At 46.2% G+C, this 23,012-nt stretch overlaps 1 protein-coding gene across 1 annotated transcript; it reads left to right on the top strand.

Annotated features, from left to right (window-relative positions):
• The first annotated feature begins 434 nt into the window (after positions 1 to 434).
• Positions 435 to 22,339, top strand: LCMT2 (leucine carboxyl methyltransferase 2). The gene is made up of 14 exons (XM_068178975.1): positions 435 to 657; positions 2,380 to 2,461; positions 2,783 to 2,963; positions 5,077 to 5,233; positions 5,659 to 5,848; positions 6,251 to 6,358; positions 8,421 to 8,521; positions 10,694 to 10,941; positions 12,962 to 13,192; positions 14,178 to 14,275; positions 15,989 to 16,176; positions 16,378 to 16,513; positions 18,448 to 21,119; positions 21,262 to 22,339. Exons 1-13 carry the CDS (start codon positions 491 to 493, stop codon positions 18,613 to 18,615), a joined length of 2,055 nt encoding a protein of 684 aa, XP_068035076.1. The 5' UTR covers positions 435 to 490; the 3' UTR covers positions 18,616 to 21,119; positions 21,262 to 22,339.
• Positions 22,340 to 23,012: the final 673 nt, after the last annotated feature.

Below are 23,012 nucleotides of genomic sequence, written 5' to 3'. Positions count from 1 at the left end.
GAGTGACCCCGGGCCGTGAGCGTCCCCCGGGCTACGAGTGACCCCGGGCCGTGAGCGACCCCGGGCTGCGAGTGACCCCGGGCCGTGAGCGTCCCCCGGGCTACGAGTGACCCCGGGCCGTGAGCGTCCCCCGGGCTGCGAGTGACCCCGGGCCGTGAGCGTCCCCCGGGCTGCGAGTGACCCCGGGCCGTGAGCGTCCCCCGGGCTGCGAGTGACCCCGGGCCGTGAGCGTCCCCCGGGCTGCGAGTGACCCCGGGCCGTGAGCGTCCCCCGGGCTGCGAGTGCCCGCCGGGGCCCGCTGCCGCGGAGGGCGGCCCGGGGAGCCTCGGCCCGGGGAGCCTCAGCCCGGCTGCTTCGGAGAGCGAGGGGAAGCGGAGGCTGGGACGGAGGGGGATTCGCCGGCGGCGGGCACTGCTGTCTCCCCCTCCCCTCTTGGCGCTGCCCGGCCCCGCCATCCCGCGCCGGGGGCCCGTGCGTTTGTCGGGTGGCGATGCTGGTCAGGAGCGGCAGCGCCGTGTCATTGTCCCGGCAGGTGCAGGGCACTGGCGGCAGCAGCGCCGTCAGCAAGTGCTCGGCGGCAGCGCGGGGCTACATCCAGGACCGGTTCCTGCGGCTTCTGGCGGGGCGGCGGCGGCGGCGAGCGCCCCTTATCCACCGGTGAGGAGCGAGTGCTTGGCAGCACCTTCAGCTGCTCCGGCTGCTGAACCCCGGTGCCCGCGGGGCGTGGGAGGGGATCTCGGCCTCTCGGACAGCCAGGAGTGACAGCACAGGGGGAGGAACGGCTTTGAGTTGAAAGAGAGTAGGTTTAGGTTACATATTAGGATCTTCCCTGTGAGGGTGGCGGGGCCCTGGCTCCCCGGTTGCCCAGAGCAGCTGGGGCTGCCCCTGGATCCCTGGCAGTGCCCAAGGCCAGGCTGGACACTGGGGCTGGAGCAGCCTGGCACAGTGGGAGGTGTCCCTGCCATGGCAGGGGTGGAACGAGAGCAGCTTAAGGTGCCTTCCACCACAAACCCTCATGCTTGGAGCTGTCAGTTGGGCAAGGCACAGCTTCTGAAAACACATTTTAGGCAAAGTACACAGAGTGGCAGAGTGGCAACGTGCAGTGCCCTGCCTCGCAGTAGTGTAACCTTGTTAGACTGTTGGTATGTTACATGGCTTCTGGACCAAAACTGAATGGTTTGTCCCGAGTAAAATATGGCACCAGACTGGTTCCTAACTCCAGTGTTCAGTGCTGCTGAAAACTGTGATATTTGAAACTACACTAATAATGTAATAACATCCATAGTTTTCTCATTAACTCCCCAGAATTGTTACCATTTCTGTAAGGTATTTGGTGGTTCTGGGAAGCAATATCTTTTGAGTCAGTGGTGTCTGACCAGGAGAATTTCTCCAGAGCTTTGTAAGACACAAGAGTGTTTTAATGTGTGTTTGCAGAGGACTCTAGTCTGATGACATTGTGGAATTTACATAATTTCAGGAGAATAGTTTAATGCAGTCCAAAAGACTGTGAATTGCCAAAGGAGTTTCATTCAGGGGAAAATCAAACAGTGGTGTTCAAGCAGAACACTAGAAGCTTGCAGGCCTATGAAGATATGTGTGGCTCATCAGGAAACCTGCATTGACTTGTCACACAACATTGGCATGCCAAGCTGAATTCACAGGAAGAGTTCTGTATTGCATTTATCAACAATTTTGGGACATCTTAGACTGTGTGGTCTCTGTGAGGTGTGAAGATGAGAACATGCTTGTTAAAGTGGTGAAAAGAGCTGGAATATAGCCAGGTGGATCTAGGATGAAACTAACTAAAAGGGAATGCCAGGACACAAGAGGCATCAGTCCATGTCAGACTAGGGAAATGGTAAATGCTTTCCAGGAGTTAGTCTGACTTATTTCCATTTATTCAAAATCAGAGAACAGGATTCCTCTCCTGACTTTGCTTTTCCTCCCTTTTTTGTTCCCTTCTCACTACATTAGCACACACATTCATTGTTATGGCATATGGTTTGGGGCAGGAGCTCAGGTATCGGCCATCTGCATTGCCAGGGAGCATCATCAGTGTCTGGATTCGTACGTTTTCATTCAGCAAATATTTACTTATGCAAAACAGAACAGGTCCAGCTGGGGTATCTGCACATTTTCTCTGGGTTATCTGCTGTCTTGATGGTTAATACATACACTGATTGCAGGAGACTTGTGTTTATTAGCAAGCTCTAGAGATGATTATCATCTCCCGGTGCAGGTCTGTAAACAGGGAATTATTGGGTGGAAGCTTAGAGAAAAAAAAAAAAATCTTAATTTTTTTTTTTTTTTAATTGAAGTTGCCAGTGCTGGAGAAATCAGGTTCCTGGACGGTGATTACAACTGTTTTTTTTCCTACAGGGGTTATTACATCCGTGCCCGTGCTGTAGATCACTGTGTTCAGGACTTCCTGCTGAAGACACAAAGCCTACCCAGGACACAGGTACATTTTCTCTGGGACTTCTGTCATCTGTCACTAAATGTGTGTAAAGTCTTTCTGGCATCTGGGCAGTGACTCGTTAGTGCATCTGTTGGGATCCTTTCCCAGCAGGGCACAGAATTTGACTGGCAGTACTGTGGCTGTCCATGTGTCGCTTTGGCAGAAGTATCTGGGGGAGGGAAATATCCACACAAAATTCTTCTGCCTCTTGCAGGAGGTTGCCGGATTTTGTCACTCTACAGATGATATTTAATACTTTTCACACCTGGATGCTCAAGATGCTGCTAGAGTTGTGTATAACTTTTTCTGATACTTTCTCTGCAGATCCTATCTTTAGGTGCTGGCTTTGATTCCTTATATTTCCGTTTGAAGGATATGGGTCTTCTGCATCACACTGTGGTATATGAGGTAGATTTCCCAAATGTGGCATGCCAGAAAGCTACTCTGATCAAAGGAATGAAAGAGTTGTCAGCACTGGTGGGAGACACTGGAAGGGAAGGATTAGGTATGGCATTTATGGAAGATTTTTTTTGTACAAAGTGTTTAGAAGGAATAAACACAGCTTCAGCCTTCAAAAAGCAAGAAGTTATAGTAGGGGAACTATGAAATTGTAGATTAAAAGGATATTCATTTTATGAAAAACATTGAAACAAATAATTTGAAAGCATTGGGAGGTAGCAAGGAGCCAGGATGGATTTATCAGGAGCTGATTATATCAAACCAAGGTCAGTTTTTTTCTGTTGCAATTTCTGAAAGGGTGTGTCCAGCTTGGAGCATGCTGGTCCAAAACCAGTGGCAAACTGTAGTGTGTCCAGTGGGAGGTTATGAGGATGATGAAGTGATGGAGCAGGTGGTATAGGAGGGAAGGCTGAGAGAGCTGGTTTTGTTCAGCCACGTGGGGAGGAGTTTGGGAGGGAGGTGAGTCTTACAGCACTCTTCAGCTTACCTATTGGGAGAGGTTAGAAAAGACAGAGGTACACTTTTCTTGGAGACATAAAGTGAATAGTTGAAAGTGGCAAAAAAAAGGAAATTCCAGTGATGTTTAATGAAAATGTTGGGGGGGAGATTGTGCCACATGAGTAGTTAAAAATGGGAACAGATTGCTTAGAAAGGTAATGGAATCTCCAGCCTTGGGACCAAAACCACTAGAGAGATAGAGCTTGACTGGACAAAGCTTTGAGCAACATGACGCAGATAATTGCCATGAGGAAGCATTTGGGCAAGATGACTTTTAAATGTCCCTTTCACCCTAAATTATACAATGATTTATGGGCTTGATGGGTAAGAGAGAAGGTTTGACTCTTTTAAGTGTCTTGACTGTAATAATACATTAGTAGTTGTGTCTCCTGACTTTTTTTTTTTGGCCCTCCGAGGCAGGAGAAAATGAGCCTTGTGAAACTACTGCAGAATTTTGTGTCAGCTGAGTGCTGAGGGGCAAAATGAGGAATGTAAAACATGTGGATCACTAGAGGTTTCTCCTGCATCTGTTTTCCTCCAGCATTTCCAGTAATGCTCTAGATGATGTGCTATAGAAGATGAAATGTCATAAACCTGCAGGAAACATGGGGACTTGCAATAAAATGAGTGAGTGTAGGAGTTTGACAAAGTACTTGAATGGTCTGGCAAACATGGAATGAAATGCAGTAGGAACATATATAAGCCGCTGTATTTAGATGGCCTTGATCAATTTAAATACAGATGGAAGACAGCTATAGAGTGTGAGTTCCTGACTCCCAGGTCTTAGTGAGTAGCTCTTCCACGAGCTTGTTCATTTTCTTCCTGAATCCATTCACATTTTTAATATTGGCAGGGAACTCTGTCCATACCAAGAATCTTCAGGTACTTAAAGGAAGGTCTCAGATAGATTAACTGTCCTCAGGACAGATACAGTTGTTGGGCTGCAGAGACAACGTAGATGATTTCCAAAGGTACTTTACAGTTTGGTTTTTTAATCATGTGATTTTGACTGAAAAAGTCAAAAATAGGCCATAACTTACGATATTCTAGTGGGATACAGAAGTATGATAATGCTTGCAGATCATAAACTGGAGCTTATTTCTGAGGATGGTGATCTGTGAGTCAGGTCCTGGTGTTTGCTGAGAGCCAGCATATGCAGTTTCAGGGCTATTATACAGAAATGAAATCTGTTTAACAAACAAACCAACGAAGCCTAGGAAACCTGAGAATGGTCTTCTGATTGTGAGGGGAACCATTGAAATTCTGTCAAAGCAATGGTGCTTTCTTAGCCTAAAGTGAAGGGTGTATAAATGAGAGCCCTTTAGGTTTGATTTTGAATTACAGTGGTTCAAAAAATTGTCTTGAAGTAAATATAATAAAGTTTTGTTGTTATAGTAAGTGTAATAATTCTATGAGAAATCTGTAGGTGAAATTTGCATTAGGAATACAGGAGTTTTAGACCTGCAGTTAATGGATCACATGGCACTATCCCTACATGGGTCATGTAGTGAAGGGGATTTTCTTGTACATGTTCCAGAGAAATATAGTTGATGGACATAGCCTTGTGAGTGATTGCCTGTGGGTTTGATTCTCATGTTTGTCTCTTTGGTTGCAGTATTGCAGCAGCACCATAGTGAGGTTGCATCATTTTTTTTTCCCAGGAACCATTACCTTTTCCGGAGATGATTATAAATTACTGGGAGTGGATTTATCAGAGCTGTCTGAGCTGGAGAGAACCCTGGAGGAAGCAGGACTGAACAATGAAACCCCCACCCTTTTCATCGCAGAGGTGGTGCTCACCTACATGGAGAACACCAGGTCAGCTGGGTTCTCCTCTCTTGCCCAGGGGTGAAGGGAAAACAACAGGCTTCTTTCTGAGTGCATCACCTTGGGCTCGGAGACCTGGTCTCTTGAAATTAAAACCTTGGGAATTCTGTGGCATCCCAAATAGCTCCCTACATCATAACTGTGATGATGTAATTGATGTCCACATGATACCCTAAAAGGAAGGAAAAAAAGAAGAAAAATCTCAAATGAACAGTTTTTGAGGTTTTTGTTCTTCTCATCCCCTGAATTGTCTGTGCAGGTGGGGAGGAGATGTTCAGCACAGCACTCTCATTAGTGTATTGCCACTTGTCAGGATGCCTTAATAGCAGCTTTATGGTGTTGCAGAAGGATACACTGCATCTGTTGTATGATGTGTGGGCCCTCAGTTTGATTTCTTACGCACAATCTCCCAACAGGTCAGATGCCTTGATTCAGTGGGCAGCAGAGCATTTCCCCCAGGCGTGCTTCCTGCTGTATGAGCAGGTGCACCCAGAGGACCCCTTTGGACGTGTCATGCAGCAGCATTTCAGGCAGCTGAACACTGCACTGCGCTCACTGGCACAGTACCCTGACTGTGAGGCTCAGCAGAGGCGCTTCCTGGGGAAGGTGAGCACCTGCAGCCCTAGGGTGTGCACGAGGCATGATTTATCTGAGGATGATTGGAGCACTGAGTGCTTGCTCAGTTATGGGCTGAAGCAAACAGGGCTGAGGCTGAGCTACTGCCTTCTTTGGTAGCATGACTCGTCATTAGAAGGTGCTTCCAACTGGCTTGCAGCCTGCTGCCTCATACAGGAGTGATGGGTTCCTCTGAGACTTTTGATGTAATAAGTTAAATTTTTAAGAACTTTACAGATGAGAGATCTATTTTCACCAGTTTTTGGGAGCTCTTGCTTGAGCTAAACAGCCCAAGTGGTTCATGCAGGTGTTTAATTTAGGGTCTTTGTTTTCCTGTGGGAAGTGAGTTTCTGTCCTTCCAGGGGTGATAACTTCAAGGGATTTGTCTTTTAGGGCTGGACTGAGTGCAGTGTCATGGATATGAATGAGTTTTTCACCTGTTGTATTCCAGAAGATGAGCAGCAAAGAGTGCAGACTCTGGAACCTTTTGATGAGTATGAGGTAACCCTCCATTATTCTGAAGATCAGGGACCTGGCTTTGATATCATAAGGTATTTGCAAATTCTTATGGTTGCAATTCTGTACAGAGCTGCTGAGGCACAGGTGTTCATGCAGGCAGAAAGGACCTTGGATCAGCTTAGTTAACACAGAGACCATGGGGAGCTCCTGTGAAGCAGCATGGGAAGAAGGCTGTCCTTGATCTTAGAAAAGCAGCATGTTCCTTCCTTCCTGTGAGCAGTCTCTCAAGCAGACAGGCTTGTCATAGCAAGCTACCTGGTAGTATAAAAGAAATTATACTTGCTAAAAGTTGGCATGGATCCAAGGGATAATTACTTTAATGAAAGAGAAATCCATTAAGGATTACTGAATACCTCTGAATACCTAAATATACACCTGATGTGCTGTTCCTGACTGTAGTTGGTTAAGAGCATTCTTGGGGAAAGCAGATGCACTTTTCCTGCTTTCTTCCATTTCCCTAGCCTATTTTATTGTTTTTCATTGTTGGATACAGGTTACTAATTTCAGATATTTTTGATCTGACTTTGTACAGCCATTCCTGCATTAATGATTGAAATTCAACAACTCTGTTCTTTGCCATTTTTATAGTAACTGCTGGCAAAGTTTCTGACTATTTGAAGTATAGAACTGAAGATAAGTGCAAGATAGTAACTTTGAGCTAAATATCCTGTGGAATACTTACTAGAAGTTTCCCTTTTGATTTTATGGTTTTCTGTTTATAATTCTAGAAATCTAATAATTGTAGTATAAAAACAATTGAATGTGCTTGAATCTATTTTGCCAGCATGCTGGGATCTGCTCTGCTATATGAATGCAAAAGTGGTGACTGAAAGTGGTGGCAGATTTGCTAAGTGGTTTAGAAATATCTACTGGAATTGTAGGTCAAGGTCATTGCTCTTACAGGGGAAGGTAAAGACTTAATATTGTTTTCCTTACAAAGGAGGTTAGTGTACATGAATCCAAGCTGGAAACGTGCACAGAGGAGTAAACAATGTGACAACAGAGAGCTCTACAATTAGCCTTTGAGAGAAAGATGAAGTAAGATCCAAGGTCTTATTGTAAACAAGCTTGGTCAAATTAGGTAAAAAATGTAAAATAGACACCCAGTATGGAGGGAGACTATTTTTTGAATAATTTTCTTTGGGACTAATAGTGGATTCTTCCATTTTCAGTATTTACATTAATTTCTGGATATCACTTTTCAAAAGATGCTTTTTACTTCTAATATGGATTGGGACAATTAAGCTGACACACTGAGTTCTTGTGCCTTTTAAATTCATGTTTATGCTTGCTAGTCACATAGTTGGCTGAATGTATCCCACCCCGTGGGAATGAACACACTCAATTCCCTGATGTCCATAAATGCCACAGTGAACTCTCATTGCTCCTGGCTTCCTGTACATTCCTTTAGCTTGTGCTTCTGCCTCAGAATGTTTCTAAGGCCAGACTGAAAATGATGTATTATTGTCCGGCACAGAACATGTTGCACCTTTTAACATTTGTGATTTCTTTGGAATCACTTATATTCCATGAACTTTAAGAAACTTTAATCCTTCTGGTATAAAGACCTCACTCTTTTTTATGATCAGAACTTAGAGGCATAAGGGGAAGCTGATTCCCAAAAGAAAAACTTTCCTGTGGAACACATAGTTAAGCTGTGGGATGTATGTTGGACATGTTAACAGTTTATGTGAGTTCAAAGAGCAGCTGGGTAGATTCATGGATGAAAAATCCTTCAAGGATTGTTCAATACAAAGACACGGCTTCTTGCTTAGAAGATCCCTGGACTGTAAATTTTTGAAAGTTGGAGTGAGAGAGATATTTACCCACCAGTTCTTTCTCCGATGCAGCTTTACCCCTCTGATTCGGACCATTGATGGGAACAGTGCTAGGCTGGGTTGGTATTTGATTTGGTCACCTTGGCTGTTCTGAGGTCTTTACTACTGTTTGCTCTAAGATTTTGAAGGAGATTGTTTTTTATTTGGTTCTTCCTTTATTGGTTTGTATGTTTGTTTATTTGTTTTTTACTTTGGGCTTGCTACAGGAATGGCATCTGAAATGTTCTCATTACTTTGTGTTGGCTGCATCAAAGGGGATGGAACCTTCCTGGACTCCATTGTCACCCAGTGTAAAAGGTACACACCAAGTAGTTTTCACAGTATTCTTTTATCTCATCTAGGCGGGCGTCTCTGAGAAGTTTTAGGAGACATTGAAATCCTGGAAGGGCCAGATGGGATGCTGCTCTCTGGTAGCTTTCTCCACTCCTCCACAATAGTTCTGCTGTCCAAACCAAGGCCAGGGCTGTGGCCTAATGCTGCTGGTTCTGATCACTCCTGTTCTTTCAGTTTATTGAACCTCTCAGTCAGATCAGCTTGTCATTTGTTCATACATGAGCCCCTCCAGTGCATGGCTGCAATGCCAGCCTACCCTGCTCCTCATCCTGTTTTCAGGATCTCCCTTTTGAATTTATTCCTGGTTGCCTGCACGTACAGCTCTCTGAACAGTTCTCTCCTTCCAGCTCCCAGAAGATTGTTCTGTTTTCTTTACTGCCCTGTCCAGCAGACCACTCAGGAGCCTGACATGAAGCTATGCTTTGCTTCCTTATCCCTTGTGGGTGCAATTGTACCTGCCATATTTCTGTTTCTGAAATGCTTTTAAATCTCTATGTCACTTTTTTAGATGGGAGAAAAGTGGTACAGCTGGGGAAAAGCCAAGACCAAGATTGTGTTTCCAAGATAAAAAGGATTTGGTGGCCGTAGCAGTCCAAGAAATTCCTGTTTTTGACTGATTGCTTCCTTTTTCAGGGTAGAAAGCAGAAGGTTATTTTTAACCTGTTTTATATCACTAGTGTTCACAGTATAGCACCACAAGTAGTTGTAGCTTCAAGAGAAAGTTTAAATCTGTGTTCTAGGGAGCAAGAAAAGCAGCTGAAAAAGGATAGGGCAGGATGGCATTCCTGAGGCCAACAAGGCCACTGAATCCATGTGTTGTGTCTCAATTAGATTTGAAGATGTTTGGAAATTGAAGCTAAATGAATGTGGGTGAGATTTAATGTACTGTGTGATTGTCACTGCTTCTGAAGTTAAATCCTTAAAGGCTCCTAAACGCATAGTATCTATCCTTAAATTAAGAAAAAAAAATCTAACATTTGCTTAACAGACTTTATTACAGTGAAGATATTTGATTAATTAGAGACAGGATTAGGGTCTTTGTGCTGCTGTCTCTGTTGTATTCAAAACTGATAGCAAAAGCCTTCAAAGTCCCGTAAATTGTCCATGCTTAGATATATTTTACTGGGAATGCAAAAGATATGTCTCTAATATCAATAAATGCCCCCAGTTATCCTCTCAGATAGACTTGGGTCCCAGTTCAAGAGAGTGCAAGTACTAAATTTGCCAAAGAGATAGTGGTAAGTGTATTTTGTGACATGGAAAAACTCCTCCATCTTTAAAACATCAGTCTGTAAAAAGACATTTAAGCCGAAGGGGATGGAATTTCTTACTTCATCAAATGATTAAGTAGGGTCTTGTACAAAGCAACAATCAGTATAGGCAATTTTTCTGATTATGCCATACAAAAAATGGACTGCGAGCTGCTCCTCCTCCACTTCATCATCTCTTACAACACAAGAATAAAGACCTTGATTAAAACAAAGAAGACACAGATTCCAAACCAATTAAAAGAAAACAATGTGTAGGTAAGCCAGAGTCCTGTGCTGAAAGTTTGCTTTGTGCTAAGGGATATAATACTTAGAGAGAAGATACTTAGTTAATTGGAAATACTCTTCTATAGTAGGACCACTAGAATTAATAGATTGCTTGTCATGCTCCAGAATGTTATTTCAGTGCTTCTGTGAAGATAGGATCAAAATCTGGCAAGAAACTTTGAAATCAGCTTCCAGGTGTTTGTCCTTTTTCTGCTGTTCTTTGCTGTTCATGTAGCCAAACATTGCCTTAATCAGACATGTCCTCCTTTTGAAGGTACTGCAGTGGTTCATATCTTGCTGCTGCAGCAGCTTAGGACACTGCACTTGCTTGGCCAGTCTTACGTCCATCCCATGAAAGCACTCTCAGAATTGCAGGAGCTGAGTGAACAGAGTAGAAGTTACAGTTGGTACAGCAGTAGTTTTAACCATTACATCCTGATTTCTAGGGCATGTCAAATTATCTGTGTGCACTGTCAACTTGCTTCTCAATTTTTTCTTCTTGAAAAGATGAATGATCATTTTGAAAAGGTGACATGCTTAATCTCTTACTTAAGATGTAGTCCTTGGTTTGTATTTGTGTTTAAGTTATTTGGTTCTCTTTGGCTTACAGTTCCTAGTCCTGTTGGGATGGCAGGGAGTGTCCCTGCAGCAGTGTGTGCAAGGCTCTCAGGAATTCCTGGCCTGAGACGTTACGGCCACCACTCTGTTCTTATAAAGCCCAACGTGATTCTCACCACGGGAGGCTTTGGGGAGGAGGATGGACAGCACTGCCGCGTGAGAAATTTCCATGTGCTGAGTAAGCATGCAGGCCACTGGGAAGCTGTCTGTGTGACACAGAGTATTCCTGATAAAAGATGGGGTGAGTTCCCATACCGATGGCAATGCAAGGGGGATACCTTTGTGCTAAAAGTGAAAGAAAGTCTAGTGAAAAAGTGTTGTCATGGCATAGTGATGCTGGCAGTTACAGACACCTGATGGGCCTGGTTGCTAAATGCCCCATCCTGCCCTTTGGTCACCACAACCCCATGCAGCGCCCCACGCTGAGGGCACGATGACTGGAAAGCTGGAAAAGGACCTGGGGGGTTCTGTTTGACAGTGGTTGAACATGAGCCCAGGTGGGCAAGAAGGCAAATGGCCCCTGGCTGGTACCAGCCTAGTGTGGCCACAGGCCCAGAGCAGTGATTGTCTCTCTCTGCTGGGCACTGCAAACTTTGAGTGCCATGTGCAGTTCTGGGCCTCTAACAGAAAGAGAGACATTGAGGGGCTGGAGTCATAGAATCATAGAAGGGTTGGGGTGGAAGGGACTTTAAAGATCATCTATCTTCAACCCTCAGCCATGGGCAGGGACACATTCCAGTAGACCAGGTTAATCAGGTCCCCATCCAGCATGGTGTGGAACACTTCCAGACAAATGGCAGCCACTTCTCTGGACAACCTGTGCCAGGGTCTCCACACTTTCACAGAGAAGAATTTGTTCCCAATATCCCATCTAAACCTGCGCTCTGGCAGTCAGAAGCTGTTCCCCCTTGTCCTGTCACTGCAGGCCCTTTTCCAAAGTCCCTCTCCAGCTCTCTTGGAGTCCCTTTAAGCACTGGAAGGGGTGCTAAGGTCTGCCTGGAGCCTTCACTTCTCCAGGCTGAACAGCCTAGACTCCCTCAGCCTGGCTTCAGAACAGAGGGGCTTCAACCCTGTGATCAAGATAGTGGACTCTGAATTTTTCCAACAGCTACATTTCTTAATTGTGCTGGGGGCACAATTAAGATGCAAAACTCCAGGTGGGGTCTCACAAAAGCAGCACAGGGTGTGAGAATCATCAACCTGCTGGCCACATGTCGTTTGATGCAGCCTGGGACATGGTTGACATTCTGTGCTGTGAGCACATACTGCCAAGTCATACTGAACATTTTGTCCACAAACACTCCCAAGTCCTTCTCCCCAGAGCTGCTTTTGATGCATTCTCTGACCAGTCTGTATTTGTGCTGGGATTGCCCCAGCCCAGGTGCAGAACCTTGCCCCTGGTCCTGCTGCACCCCATGAGGCTGGCACAGTCCCACCTCTCCTGTGCAATTCCCTCTGGATTGCCACTCCCTTTCCCTGCAGCGCATGACTGCACCACAGAGCTCCTTGTCACTGGCAAATGTGCTGGGGTGCCCTCAGTCCCGCTGTCCATGTCACCAACAAAGATGTTAAATAATGAAGAACAGCACTCATCACTGGTCTCCACATGGACACTGAGCCAGTGATTGTGGCTCTTGGAGAGAGACCATCCAGCCAATTCCTAATCCACAGAATGGTCCATCTGTCAAATCCAGGTCTCTCCAGTTTAGACACTGGGTGCTGGGCGGGACAGTGTCAAATGCTTTGTACAAGTCCAGGTAGATGGCATCTGTTGCTCTTCCCTCATCCACCACTGCTGTAAGCTCATTGTAGTAGTGCCCAAGGGAACTGGGGAGGCAGGAGCTCAGCCTGAAGAGAAGGAGGCTCAGCAGGAAGCTTCTCGCTCTTTACTACTACCTGAAAGGAGAGTGTAACCAGGTGGAGGTCGGCCTCTTCTCCCAGGAGACGAGGGACAGGACAAGAGGAAATGGCTTCAAGCTGTGCCAGGGGAGGTTTAGGTTGGATATTGAGAAAAATGTCTCTAAGAAAAGGGTTGTCCATGCCTGGCACAGGCTACCCAGGGCGGTGGTGAAGTCCACATCCCTGGAAGGATTTAAAAGCCATGTGAAAGTGGCTCTTGGGGACGTGGTTTAGTTTTGTCCTTGAGAGTGCTGGAGGAATGGTTGGACTTGATAATCTTTAAGGGTCTTTTCCAACTTAAGTGATTATAAATTTAATGGAAAAACCACCTGTGTGAAGCATGCTGTTTTGTATCTCCACAGGTGAGAGGTTGTACCATACTGTGTCTTGTCTCTCGGACACTCTGGCTCTGGTGGTAGGAGGACGAACATCCCCATCGAGCACAGGCTTGGGAATGTTGTGGCTGAAGTTCCCCAAAGCCTGTGGTGCTTCAGGCCCAGATGACGTTGCAGTGGAGCTTGTAAGTCTGCAGCCTGCTGCTGAAGCAGCAGCTTTGCGTTGGAGACACAGCACAACTGAAATTACATTCAAAGGTAAAAAGCCTGGAGAGTGGAAATGGCTGTAGGTATGCAGGATCTTGCACTTGACCTTGTTGAACTTCATGAAGTTCATATTGACCATTCCTCAACCCTGGCAGCAGTAAAGAAATTAGGAGGCTTTGAGATCTCTTCTTGACACTTGAAATATGGTATTTTTTTATTTTGTTATCTACATAATACCCGGTGGCAAGTAGGATTGAAACCTACTGTAATCCATTCTGGAAGACTGATTCTTTGAGATCATCTATGGCTGAAGTTATTCATGCTTGATCATGGCAGAAATAAGTTTTGCTCTCTCTGAAGGATATTTTTTGGGGAACAGGATCCCTAGCTCTTTATTCCAAAGTCCTTCAGAAGAGATGTTACTTTTCTAGTAGTAATTGACAAGCACTCAGTGGTTGTGAACAGCTCTAGAATCAGGTCCTGCAATAGCAAGTTGAAGGTTGGTCTATTAAAAGATCCTGGTTGTAAGGGGCAAAAACTTAAGCAGTGGCATTCAGGAGCTGAAAGCTGTCCTTTCCTAAGGTGTCCCATTCCTGCAGCTGGCAGGGAACTCTCCAAGGGGAGCAAAGGGGAATTGTTAAGCAGTTGTTAGTCTAGTCTGGAGCACACTTTCCATTTGTGGAGCAGTGTTTAATTAACACTGTAGCATTCAGCATCCCAGTCAGAATTTTATATCAAAAAAGCAAATGCTAAATGGGTAAATAAAATCTTATTAATAATACATTGGGTTTTGTCTTGATATTGCTTTGTAGATGAAGAAAGTGACCATCACGGTGTTATCAGTGTTAGGGACTGATAACAGTCCATTCTGAATCAGTGAAAGGACAGGGCATAGTGCAGTAAATGCATGTCCTTGACATCTACCCAAAGTATTATTGCACGTTTTTGTCAGCTTCCCTTCTATGCAAACAGAAATTTTTGCTGTTGTGGCATACCAGATTCTAAGTTGTTACCTCCTGGCTGCCTGTTTCCCTAGGTGAGCAGTACCTGTTTGTGTATGGTGGCCGCTCTGCTCTGGAGCCTGTGCTCGGGGATTGGCATTTCCTGCACGCTCCAGAACTCTCCTACACTGCGGTAAGAATACACTCCGTGGTGATTAGAGTTAAAGCTGACTTCTGAACATCCGGCTTTTTAGTCAAATACAATCTCTACAGAGCAGTGGAGGTTGGAAGGGACATCTAGAGGTCATCTAGTCCAGCACTCTTGCTTAAAACCAGTCTAACTAGAGCAGGTTGCTCAGTATATTGTCCAGGTAGGATTATCTCCATAGATGGAGACTCCACAATCTCTTTGGGCAACCTATTCCAGTGCTTGACCACCCTGATAGAACAATATGACGGGGTTTTATGTGTAAATCTATTCTTTTCTATGTCAGCTTGTGCCCATGGCCTCTTGCCCTTTTGCTGGATGCTACTGAGAACATATTGTCTCTGTCTTCTTTCACCTCTCCCATCATGGACTTATCTAGCTGTGAGCTGGACATTTTTGTGGAGGGATACTGTTAGAGACAGTATAGAAAGCTTTGCTACAATCAAAACCACCTCCACAACATCTGCTGATTTGCCTCAGTCAACTAGATTGCTGAATGTGTCATAAAAGGAAAATGAGTGGGAGAGGACCTACTCCCTCGTTCATGTACTGGCCGCCAGCCTATGTAACTCTAAATACTATAACTCTTTGAGCCCAACCTTGTACATAGCACAGTTGTAGGGTAAGAGATGCATAATTGCAAGAGGTCACAAGCTAAGCATGAGTAAGCAATGTCCCACTGTTTTGGGAGGCCTACACTGTGTCTTCAGATATGTAACCAGGAATGTTACCTGGTAGACACATGAATTGCTTCTTTTATTTTCTACAGTGTTCTTAATCTCAGCAGAACTCCTGTAAAATACCCAAAGCTGACAGCTGAAAAGGAGGTGGACAGGGTATAAAACAGCTGTGTAGAAGTATGCAGCAAGAGTGACTAGGCCACATACCTCACAGGGGAAGGTTTTGAAGGTCTTCTAGCTATTGAATCTGGAGAAGATTCAAGATATAAATAAATATAATATCTAAAATACTGCTGCAGAGAAGAAAAAAAATTATTCTCCATTTTAACTTTGAGTAGTACAGGGAATCAGATGGACACTAAGGAAAGCTATTGATCACGAAGCTAGCTGAGTCTGCAATAGACTGTCTAAAGAGGTGAGAAATTCTTGTCACTGCAGACTTTTGGAAACTGTTATATAAACATCCATCCATCCATCCATCCAGATTATAAGATAGTTTCATTTGTTGTAGGGAAAAGGTATGTTCCAAGTAGCCTCCAAATTTTTCTACATCACTTATTTGCTGTGATATTCCTTTAATGCCTGATCTTACATTTTTTCCTTTAGTGCATGCACTAAAGGTTTTCTTTTTGGATTTTAGTCCTGCACTTGAGCCTTTTAACCCGCTCTGTGGTTTGAGTAACTGATCACCTGCTCTGCTGGTCACTGCATTAGTCCATGTGTTTCTAAGCAAACTTGTAGTTCCCAGGTGAATGTCTTGAGCAGAAAGCAGCCTGCAAGTATGCAGATAAAGTTACCTCTAATAAATGTGAAAATTAAGCCTCTAAAGACTGATTATATTAAATGTACTGAGGGCCAGAGACAGAGTAAATGGAAGCACAGAGCAGTTCCTAGAGAAACATGTGGAGAAGGTTGGATGTCAAAAAACTCAACCACACAGGAAAAGACATTTAAAAGCCTGGACATTAAGCATACACTTAGCTTGGCTAACTTCAGCCTTGGACTTGTGTTTTTTCAGATTGCTGTTGAGGGTCCAGTCCCAGAAAGCCGCCACTCTCACAGTGCCTGCAGCTGGGAAGGAGGTGTGCTGATTGCAGGAGGTCTGGGAACAGCTGAGCAGCCCTTGGGTTCAGTTTTCCTGCTGAAGGAGCTTGAATATGGCTTTCAGTGGCAGACAATAGAGACACACCCTCCTCTTGTCCCAAGGTAAGCAGAAGGCATTCATAGCATCATAAAATAGTTTGATTTGAAAGAGACCTCTTAAAGGCCAAGTAGTGCAACCTCCCTGCAATGAGTTAGGGGCATCTTCAACTAGACAGGTTGCTCAGAGCATTCAGCAGAGATTCTTCAGCCTGTCTCTACCAGCCTCCCTTGCTAATGGAGTTCAATCTCATTTTGAACTCACAGGTATTCACATACTGCACATGTGCATGAAGGAAAGCTTCTGCTTGTTGGTGGAGTGTGGTTTCATGCACCCTCTGTGCCAGGTGTCACTGTCATCGACTTAATGACTGGTCTCTGCTTGAACTATGGGATTATTGTGGTAAGTACTGAAATTTTTCTTTCAGGGTAAGCAGTGTCCTGTGAAGGAACATGGTAACTTTATGGAGAGGTAGGGTCTAATTCCAAAGTGCTGTTACCCAGCACAGAGAATGTACAGGGTTAAGAGGGGGAGAGATGGAATGTGCAGAAGACTGGAACATGGAGCTGCTCTTTTTCAGACAAGGGGCAGCAGAACTGAAATGGGCACAAGCATAGTCACTTCAGGATGTCTGTGGAGGAAGGGAACAGAGGCTAAGTTAGTGTTTATGAAGGTCTGTAGTATAATTTCATTGAGAACTACTTGGTGGAAACTGCAGTGTGCTCTAGCTGCTGCCTGAAATACAAGAAAAAAAAATAGCACATAAATACTGGAAACTCCGCTGGAACATGAAAGCTTCCTTTAAGGATGATTGGACCCTGAACAGATTGCTTAAAAAGGTTGTGATATTTCCATTATTGAAGATATTTGAAACCTGACTGGGCAAGCTACTGAAAAGCCTGCTTGAGTTGAGCCTGCTTTGAACAGGGTGGTTGGACTGGATGATGCTTGGAGGATCCTTCCAACTTTAACTATTTGGTGACTTTCTTTTCTAAATCACTGAAGAGCAGTCATACAGGTGGTGTCACACAGCAGAATTTTGACATACTCTGGCCAAAACTTGGTCTACATCTCTGAGTAGCCCTAATCTCAGATAATACTGCCTTGAGTAAAAGAAAGACATAGATCTGTTGGATGAAATCCATAGAAGGGCCACAAAGATCAGCAGAGAGTTGGAGCTGATCTCCTGTGAGGATGCGCTGAGAGAGTTGGGGTTGTTCAGCCTTGAGAGAGAGAGAGGGCTGTGGGGGGACCTTAGAGCCCCTTCCAGTACTTAAAGGGGGGCTTGTAAGAAAGATGGGGACAGACTTCTTAGCAGGGCCTGTAGTGATAGGACAAGGGGTGGTGGTTTTCATCTAAAGGACAGTAGATTCAAACTAGGTATATGGATGAAATTTGTTTTGAAGAGTATGGTGAGGCACTGACGAAGGCTGCCCAGAAAAGCTTTGGCTGCCCTATCCCTGGAAGAGTTTGAGGCCAGGTTAGATTGGGCTTGGAGCAACCTGTTCTAGTGGAAGCTGTCCCTGCCCAGTGCAGGGGGGTGGAGCAAGGTGGCATTTTTTAAGGCCCTTCCTCCGCAAACCATTCTGTGATTCTATCGGAGCATTTATTTTGCTTGACAAGTTTTTATTTATCTTTTATGTAAAGAAACAACTTTGTTTGATAACTGTACATATGGAACCTGTCGTTGGTGAAACAGGAATTTGTGATGAGTTAGTTTTTTATAGTGAACAGCATGTGTGCATTCCAGTTGACCTTGCAGCATTTTGCTGAGGGTATAAAAGCATGAAATATGCTTAACTGTAGCTTAGTTTTCAATTATTGTCTGTAGCAGAAGTTATAAGTGGCCTCATATCCTTTAGATAAAATAGACTGCCCTTGTTGGACAGCAATGAGGATAGGTACAGTGATAGTAAAGTTGTGTCTAAAAGAATGTAACTTTTTTGTTTACACTGAATAAGCAGATGTCTTCCTTTGCTTATGAGCTGTTTGCTTTGACTAAGGTGAAACTCTCTAGGTTTTTGAACCTGCCAGTTACATAGGTAAGCTCTGGAACTCCTTGCCACAGGCCATGAATGCCAGAGATTTACATTGAATCAAAAACTGACTGGCTACCTTGGGAGGAAAAGCATTAAGATTCAGGAGTATAAAGACATTTTCTTTCATTAAAAAATCACTGAACTGCAAGTTGGTGGGTGGGTGGGTGTAGTGGAGGAGTACACCTCAGGGGTTACTTGTTCCTGTATTCTCTAGCTATCTCTTCTTGCCCACATTCAGGGGTGGTACGGAGGACCACATGAAGTCCTGTATGTTCAAAATCTCCTTTCCTTTTTCAGGAGCACCTGGAGTGGCCATTAATGCTACATAATCATAGCAGTGTCTTTCTGCCAAGTGAAAAGGAGCTGTTGGTTATTGGCGGTGGTGGAAACTGCTTCTCCTTTGGGACACACTTGAACCCAGAGCCTGTCTTGCTGAGCCTCAGCAGCATCCTGACCAGTCACTGAGTAGGACTAAGCAGGGCTGAGCCCTGCTTCTGTACTCTGGGGAGACACCTGTTCACTCTAGGTGCAAAAGCAGCACAATATTTCCACAAAGCTTTGTATCCAGAATGCATTTGTGGAGGTGGGCTCAGGAGGGACAGTTACAGTGAGGGATTCACACCTCACTGGCTGTTGCGTTTTTATGGCTCTTTGTGTTGCTGTAAATAAAGTACCTCAAAAGCAGCTGGCAGCAGTAGTCCTTAGAGGTAGGGAACAGTCTGGTTTGGGTTGGAAGGCACTGTAAAGATCATCCTGTTCTACCTCCCTGCCATGGGTAGGGAAACCTTCCACTAGACCAGGTTACTCCAAACCCCATCCAACCTGGCCTTGGACACTTTCATGGATGGGACAGCAACAGCTTTTTGGGGCAACCTGTGCGAGGGCCTCACCAGCCTCACAGGGAAGAATGTCTTCCCAATAGCCAATCTAAACCTGCTCTGTCTCATTTAGAAGCTGTTCTCCCTTGTCCAGTCACTCCAGGCCCTTGTAAATAGTCTCTCTCCATCCTTCTTCTTGGCCCCCTTCAAGTACTGCGAGGCCACAATTAGGTCACTTCAAAGCTTCTCCAGGCTGAACAATTCCAATTCTCTCAGCCTTTCCTCATAGCATAGAGGTGCTCCATCCTTTTGATCATCTTGGGGTCTCCTCTGGTCTCTCTCAAGCAGCTCCACGGCTTTCCTGTGCTGGGACCCCAGAGCTGCAGGCAGCACTGCACATGGGATCTTACCAGAGCAGGGCAGAAGTGAAGAATCCCCCCCTCCCCTCCTGCTCACACTGTGGGATCAGCCCAGCACACAGGGCCAGGGCATGGCCAGCCTTTCATTCACCAGCATCCCCAAGTTCTTGGGCAGGGCTGTTCTTCATCTCTTCATCCCCAGCCTGGTTTGATACTGGGGGTTGTCCTGATCCACATGCAGCACCACCACTTGGTCTTGTTAAACCTCATGGGCTCCCACGAGCCCTCTTCTTGAGCTTGTCCAGGTCCCTCTGGATGGCATTTGGTCCTTCAGGATGTGGAGCTGCTAGAATGAGTCCAGATGAGGCCACAGAGATGCTCAAAGGCTGGAGCCTGTCTGTTCTGGAGACAGTCTGAGAGAGCTGGAGGTGTTCAGCCTTGGGAGGAGAAGGTTCCAGGGAGACCTTAGAGCCCCTGACTTCAAGAGAGGTAGAAATAGACTTTGGACAAGGGCCTGGAGTGCCAGGACAAGGGAGAATGGCTTCCCTGTGCTAAAGGGCAGGAATAGATGGGGTATTGGGAAGGAACTGTTCCCTGTGAGGGTGGTGAGGCCCTGCACAGGTTTCCTGGAGAAGCTGTGGCTGCCATTTGTCTGGAAGTGTCCAAGACCAGGTTGGATGGGGCTTGGAGCAACCTGGTCCAGTGGAAGGTGTCTCTGCCCACGGCAAGCTTGTGGTACTTGATCTTTAAGGTCCCTTCCAACCCAAACCAATCTGTGATTCCATGACGAGTGTCTGACTGACTGCACATCAGTTGTTGGGTGCAGAGAAATTGTTAATATTAACTTTGTTTTTCCTCTCTGTTTCTTTTCTCTCATCCAGTATTTTTGGAATTTGTTTCTATTTATTGAATTATCTCATTTTATGAGTTTTTTTCTCACTTTTTTTTCCTTACTGAATTGCCAGCTGGGGTTAAAACACAAGACCCTTCTCCAGCTCCATTGCCCTTCTCTGGATACACTCCAGGAACCTCAATGTCTTTATTGTTGTGTGGGGCCCAAAACTGAGCACAGGATTCGAAGTCCAACCTCACCAGTGCCCAGCACAGGGGCATGATCACTGCCCTTGTGTCATGGAGGCTCATGAAACTGAGACAAATCATCTATTCAAGAGATCTATTTTATGAAGCAGTTAACCTTCCGCTCCCAGCAATTACAGATCCAACAACAAATGAAAACAGATTCATTATGTGAAATGAAATTGTTACCACCTGACTGACTTACAGAATCCTGAAGGTTTCAGCAGGGCAACGTGGAATGCATGGTCATTGTGCCCAAGGCAGCAAGGGCTCTCCATTGGACTCCTGTGGGCTCCTGGGTATCCAAAAGGGGGTTGTGACTGTCCCAGGATGACACACAGAGGGCTCTGTCTGCCCCACGCTGTCCCAAAGAGGGTCCTGGCTGCCCCATGATGTCACACAGGGGATTCTGCCAGACTGCCAGGCTATAAAAGGGGCCCCACAGGAGCAGCCAGTGCTGGGCACAACAGTCTGGCAGGGTCTTGGCAGACAACAGCCTCAGCCTCTGCCACCCCACCAGGGTTGGATTTCCATCTCTGGGACCCCGCAGGTCACGGGGGAGCCTCTTCACCAGCCTGTGCTGGTGAGCTGGATTGCCACAGACAGTGCCATGGAATTCATCAACATCTTCACCCTGGGTGAGCTGGTGGCAGTCACGATGGTGGTGCTGCAGCTCATCCTGGTCATTGTCGTGCTACGGGACAAGCGTCTGTGGGTAGGTGGCCTCTGAACTGCTGTGTGGGCTGGGCTGGGCTGGGCCATGTGGGCTTGGGGTGTGTTGGTGTGGCATGCGTGGCAGGACAATGTGGGGCATTCTGGGGAGCTGCTCTTGTCTCACCCATCTGCGGTTCTTGCAGAGGATCTGTCAGAACTCAAAGCATGCAAGCGCAGTGAGAGGCCGGCTGGAGGGGCAGAGCAACGTGGACAGAGCACAGAGATCAGCAGAGATGGAGCTGCTCCATGGCAGCTCCCCAGGCGGTTCCATGAGCTCCAGGAGGCGTTTCCCAAGGTTCATCCGGAGCTGCCAGGACTCCCAGGTGCTCTTCGAGGAGCACCGCAAGGAGCTGGAGGCACAGCTGTCCCAGTGGCGATGGGGCCGGGGGAGTGGCCGGGTAGTCCAGGCTGATCTGCATGTTACACCAAGACTGCTGGGGGCCAGAGAGTGTCACCAGTGCCTTGGAGTGGAGTTGGCAAGGCCAGATATGTACAAGGTGACAAAAGAGAACAAACCTAAGAACATAAGACAACGCAGTAGCAACAGCTCCATGATGCTGCAACACAGAAGATCTGTGGCAATAGCCAGGTTGCTCCCTAGACTAGTGGTGATCATGAATCCCATTGTATTGGAAAGCAGCAGCAGCAGCAGCAGCTCAATGGAGCTGGAATACATCACCAGTACTGCTGCTGGAAGGTTCCTGGGGCAGCTTCATGCCCGCCTTCGGAGATACCTGGAAGCCTGGCAGATACACCATGGTCAGCGCCGCCAGTGCTTCAGCATCCGCTTGAAGCCCCAGTGGTGGCGGCGGTGCTGGACCCAGTTGAGAAAAAGGGTGTAGTAAGAATGAGTAGTCAGGAAGGGGTAGGGGAGAAGGGAGTTTCAGGAACTGCCTGGGGACATCGCAATCCCTGGGCCTCTACAGTTCCCTCTGTAGAGTTTTCCTGTCCTATGGCAGATCCTTTACAATTTGGCTGAGGGTCCCCTCCTCCAGGTCATTGATGGAAACAGGACTGGTCTCATTGCTGCCCAGGGGAGCCCCACTGGTGACTGGATACCACATGAATTAAACTGTCCCCTACCACTCTCTGTGTCTGGCCATCCAGACCCTTTTTTACAGTGAACAGTGGACCTGTCCAGGCCATGGGCAGCCAGTTTCTCCACAAGAATGCTTTGGGCTCAAAGGCTTAATAAAAGCCAGGTAAACATCATCCCCAGCATTTTTCTCTCCCACCAAGCAGGTCACTTTGTCATAGAAGGAAAGCTGTGGACAATCCAGGAAACTTCATTGCACCCTGCTTTAAGGGTAGAACGAAGGACCCTTAATCCATGGAACTACCAGTCTGCCTACCAGCCTTCCCCCTGTGTCTGAGAAGATTCCCACTTTGGTATCTGCTCTTCCCCTGATTCTTACCCATCAACCCTCAACCCTTTCATCACCACTGTCAATTCCTAGACAGTCAAAACACGCCCTCATATACCGGGCTACCCTGCTGCTTCTCCTTCCTTGCTGAGCCCTTCTGAAGAGTTTATCTCCTCCCAACTCCTGGCAACACCAGCCTATTTGCTGGCAGGATGGTGTGAGGAGCAGCAAAGGCCTTGATGCTCAGCACTGATTGAAACATCCCGGGGCTATCAACAGTCTGTTGAGCACAAATCCAAACCACAGACCCACTAGAAGAAATTGAACTCTTCCTGTCCAGCTCAGCATGTTCTCCAGCCTTTATTAATCCATGTTGTGTATGTCCTGCTCAGGTCCCACACCATCACAATACATCCTCACCACTCCTTTGTCCATGAAATGCCTGCAAAATGTCCATCAGTCTCCAGAAGTGGGCAGCAGCTGTCCTGTGGGACCAGTGAGGAGTAGGGTGATGGAAGTGGAGGATTTTG

This window comes from Anomalospiza imberbis, chromosome 2, assembly GCF_031753505.1.
Source record: "Anomalospiza imberbis isolate Cuckoo-Finch-1a 21T00152 chromosome 2, ASM3175350v1, whole genome shotgun sequence".
Taxonomy (NCBI): domain Eukaryota; kingdom Metazoa; phylum Chordata; class Aves; order Passeriformes; family Viduidae; genus Anomalospiza; species Anomalospiza imberbis.
Note: the sequence above shows the minus strand (reverse complement) of the source record. Positions and strands in the feature narration are given on the sequence as shown.

Excerpts from the sequence above, each read along its gene's own strand:
- LCMT2 (XM_068178975.1), top strand. The coding sequence starts at position 491 with ATGCTGGTCAGGAGCGGCAGCGCCGTGTCATTGTCCCGGCAGGTGCAG. Across the intron at positions 5,849-6,250 it reads AGAGGCGCTTCCTGGGGAAG|GGCTGGACTGAGTGCAGTGT; the intron begins GTGAGCACCTGC and ends TTTGTCTTTTAG. Across the intron at positions 16,177-16,377 it reads CACCCTCCTCTTGTCCCAAG|GTATTCACATACTGCACATG; the intron begins GTAAGCAGAAGG and ends TTGAACTCACAG.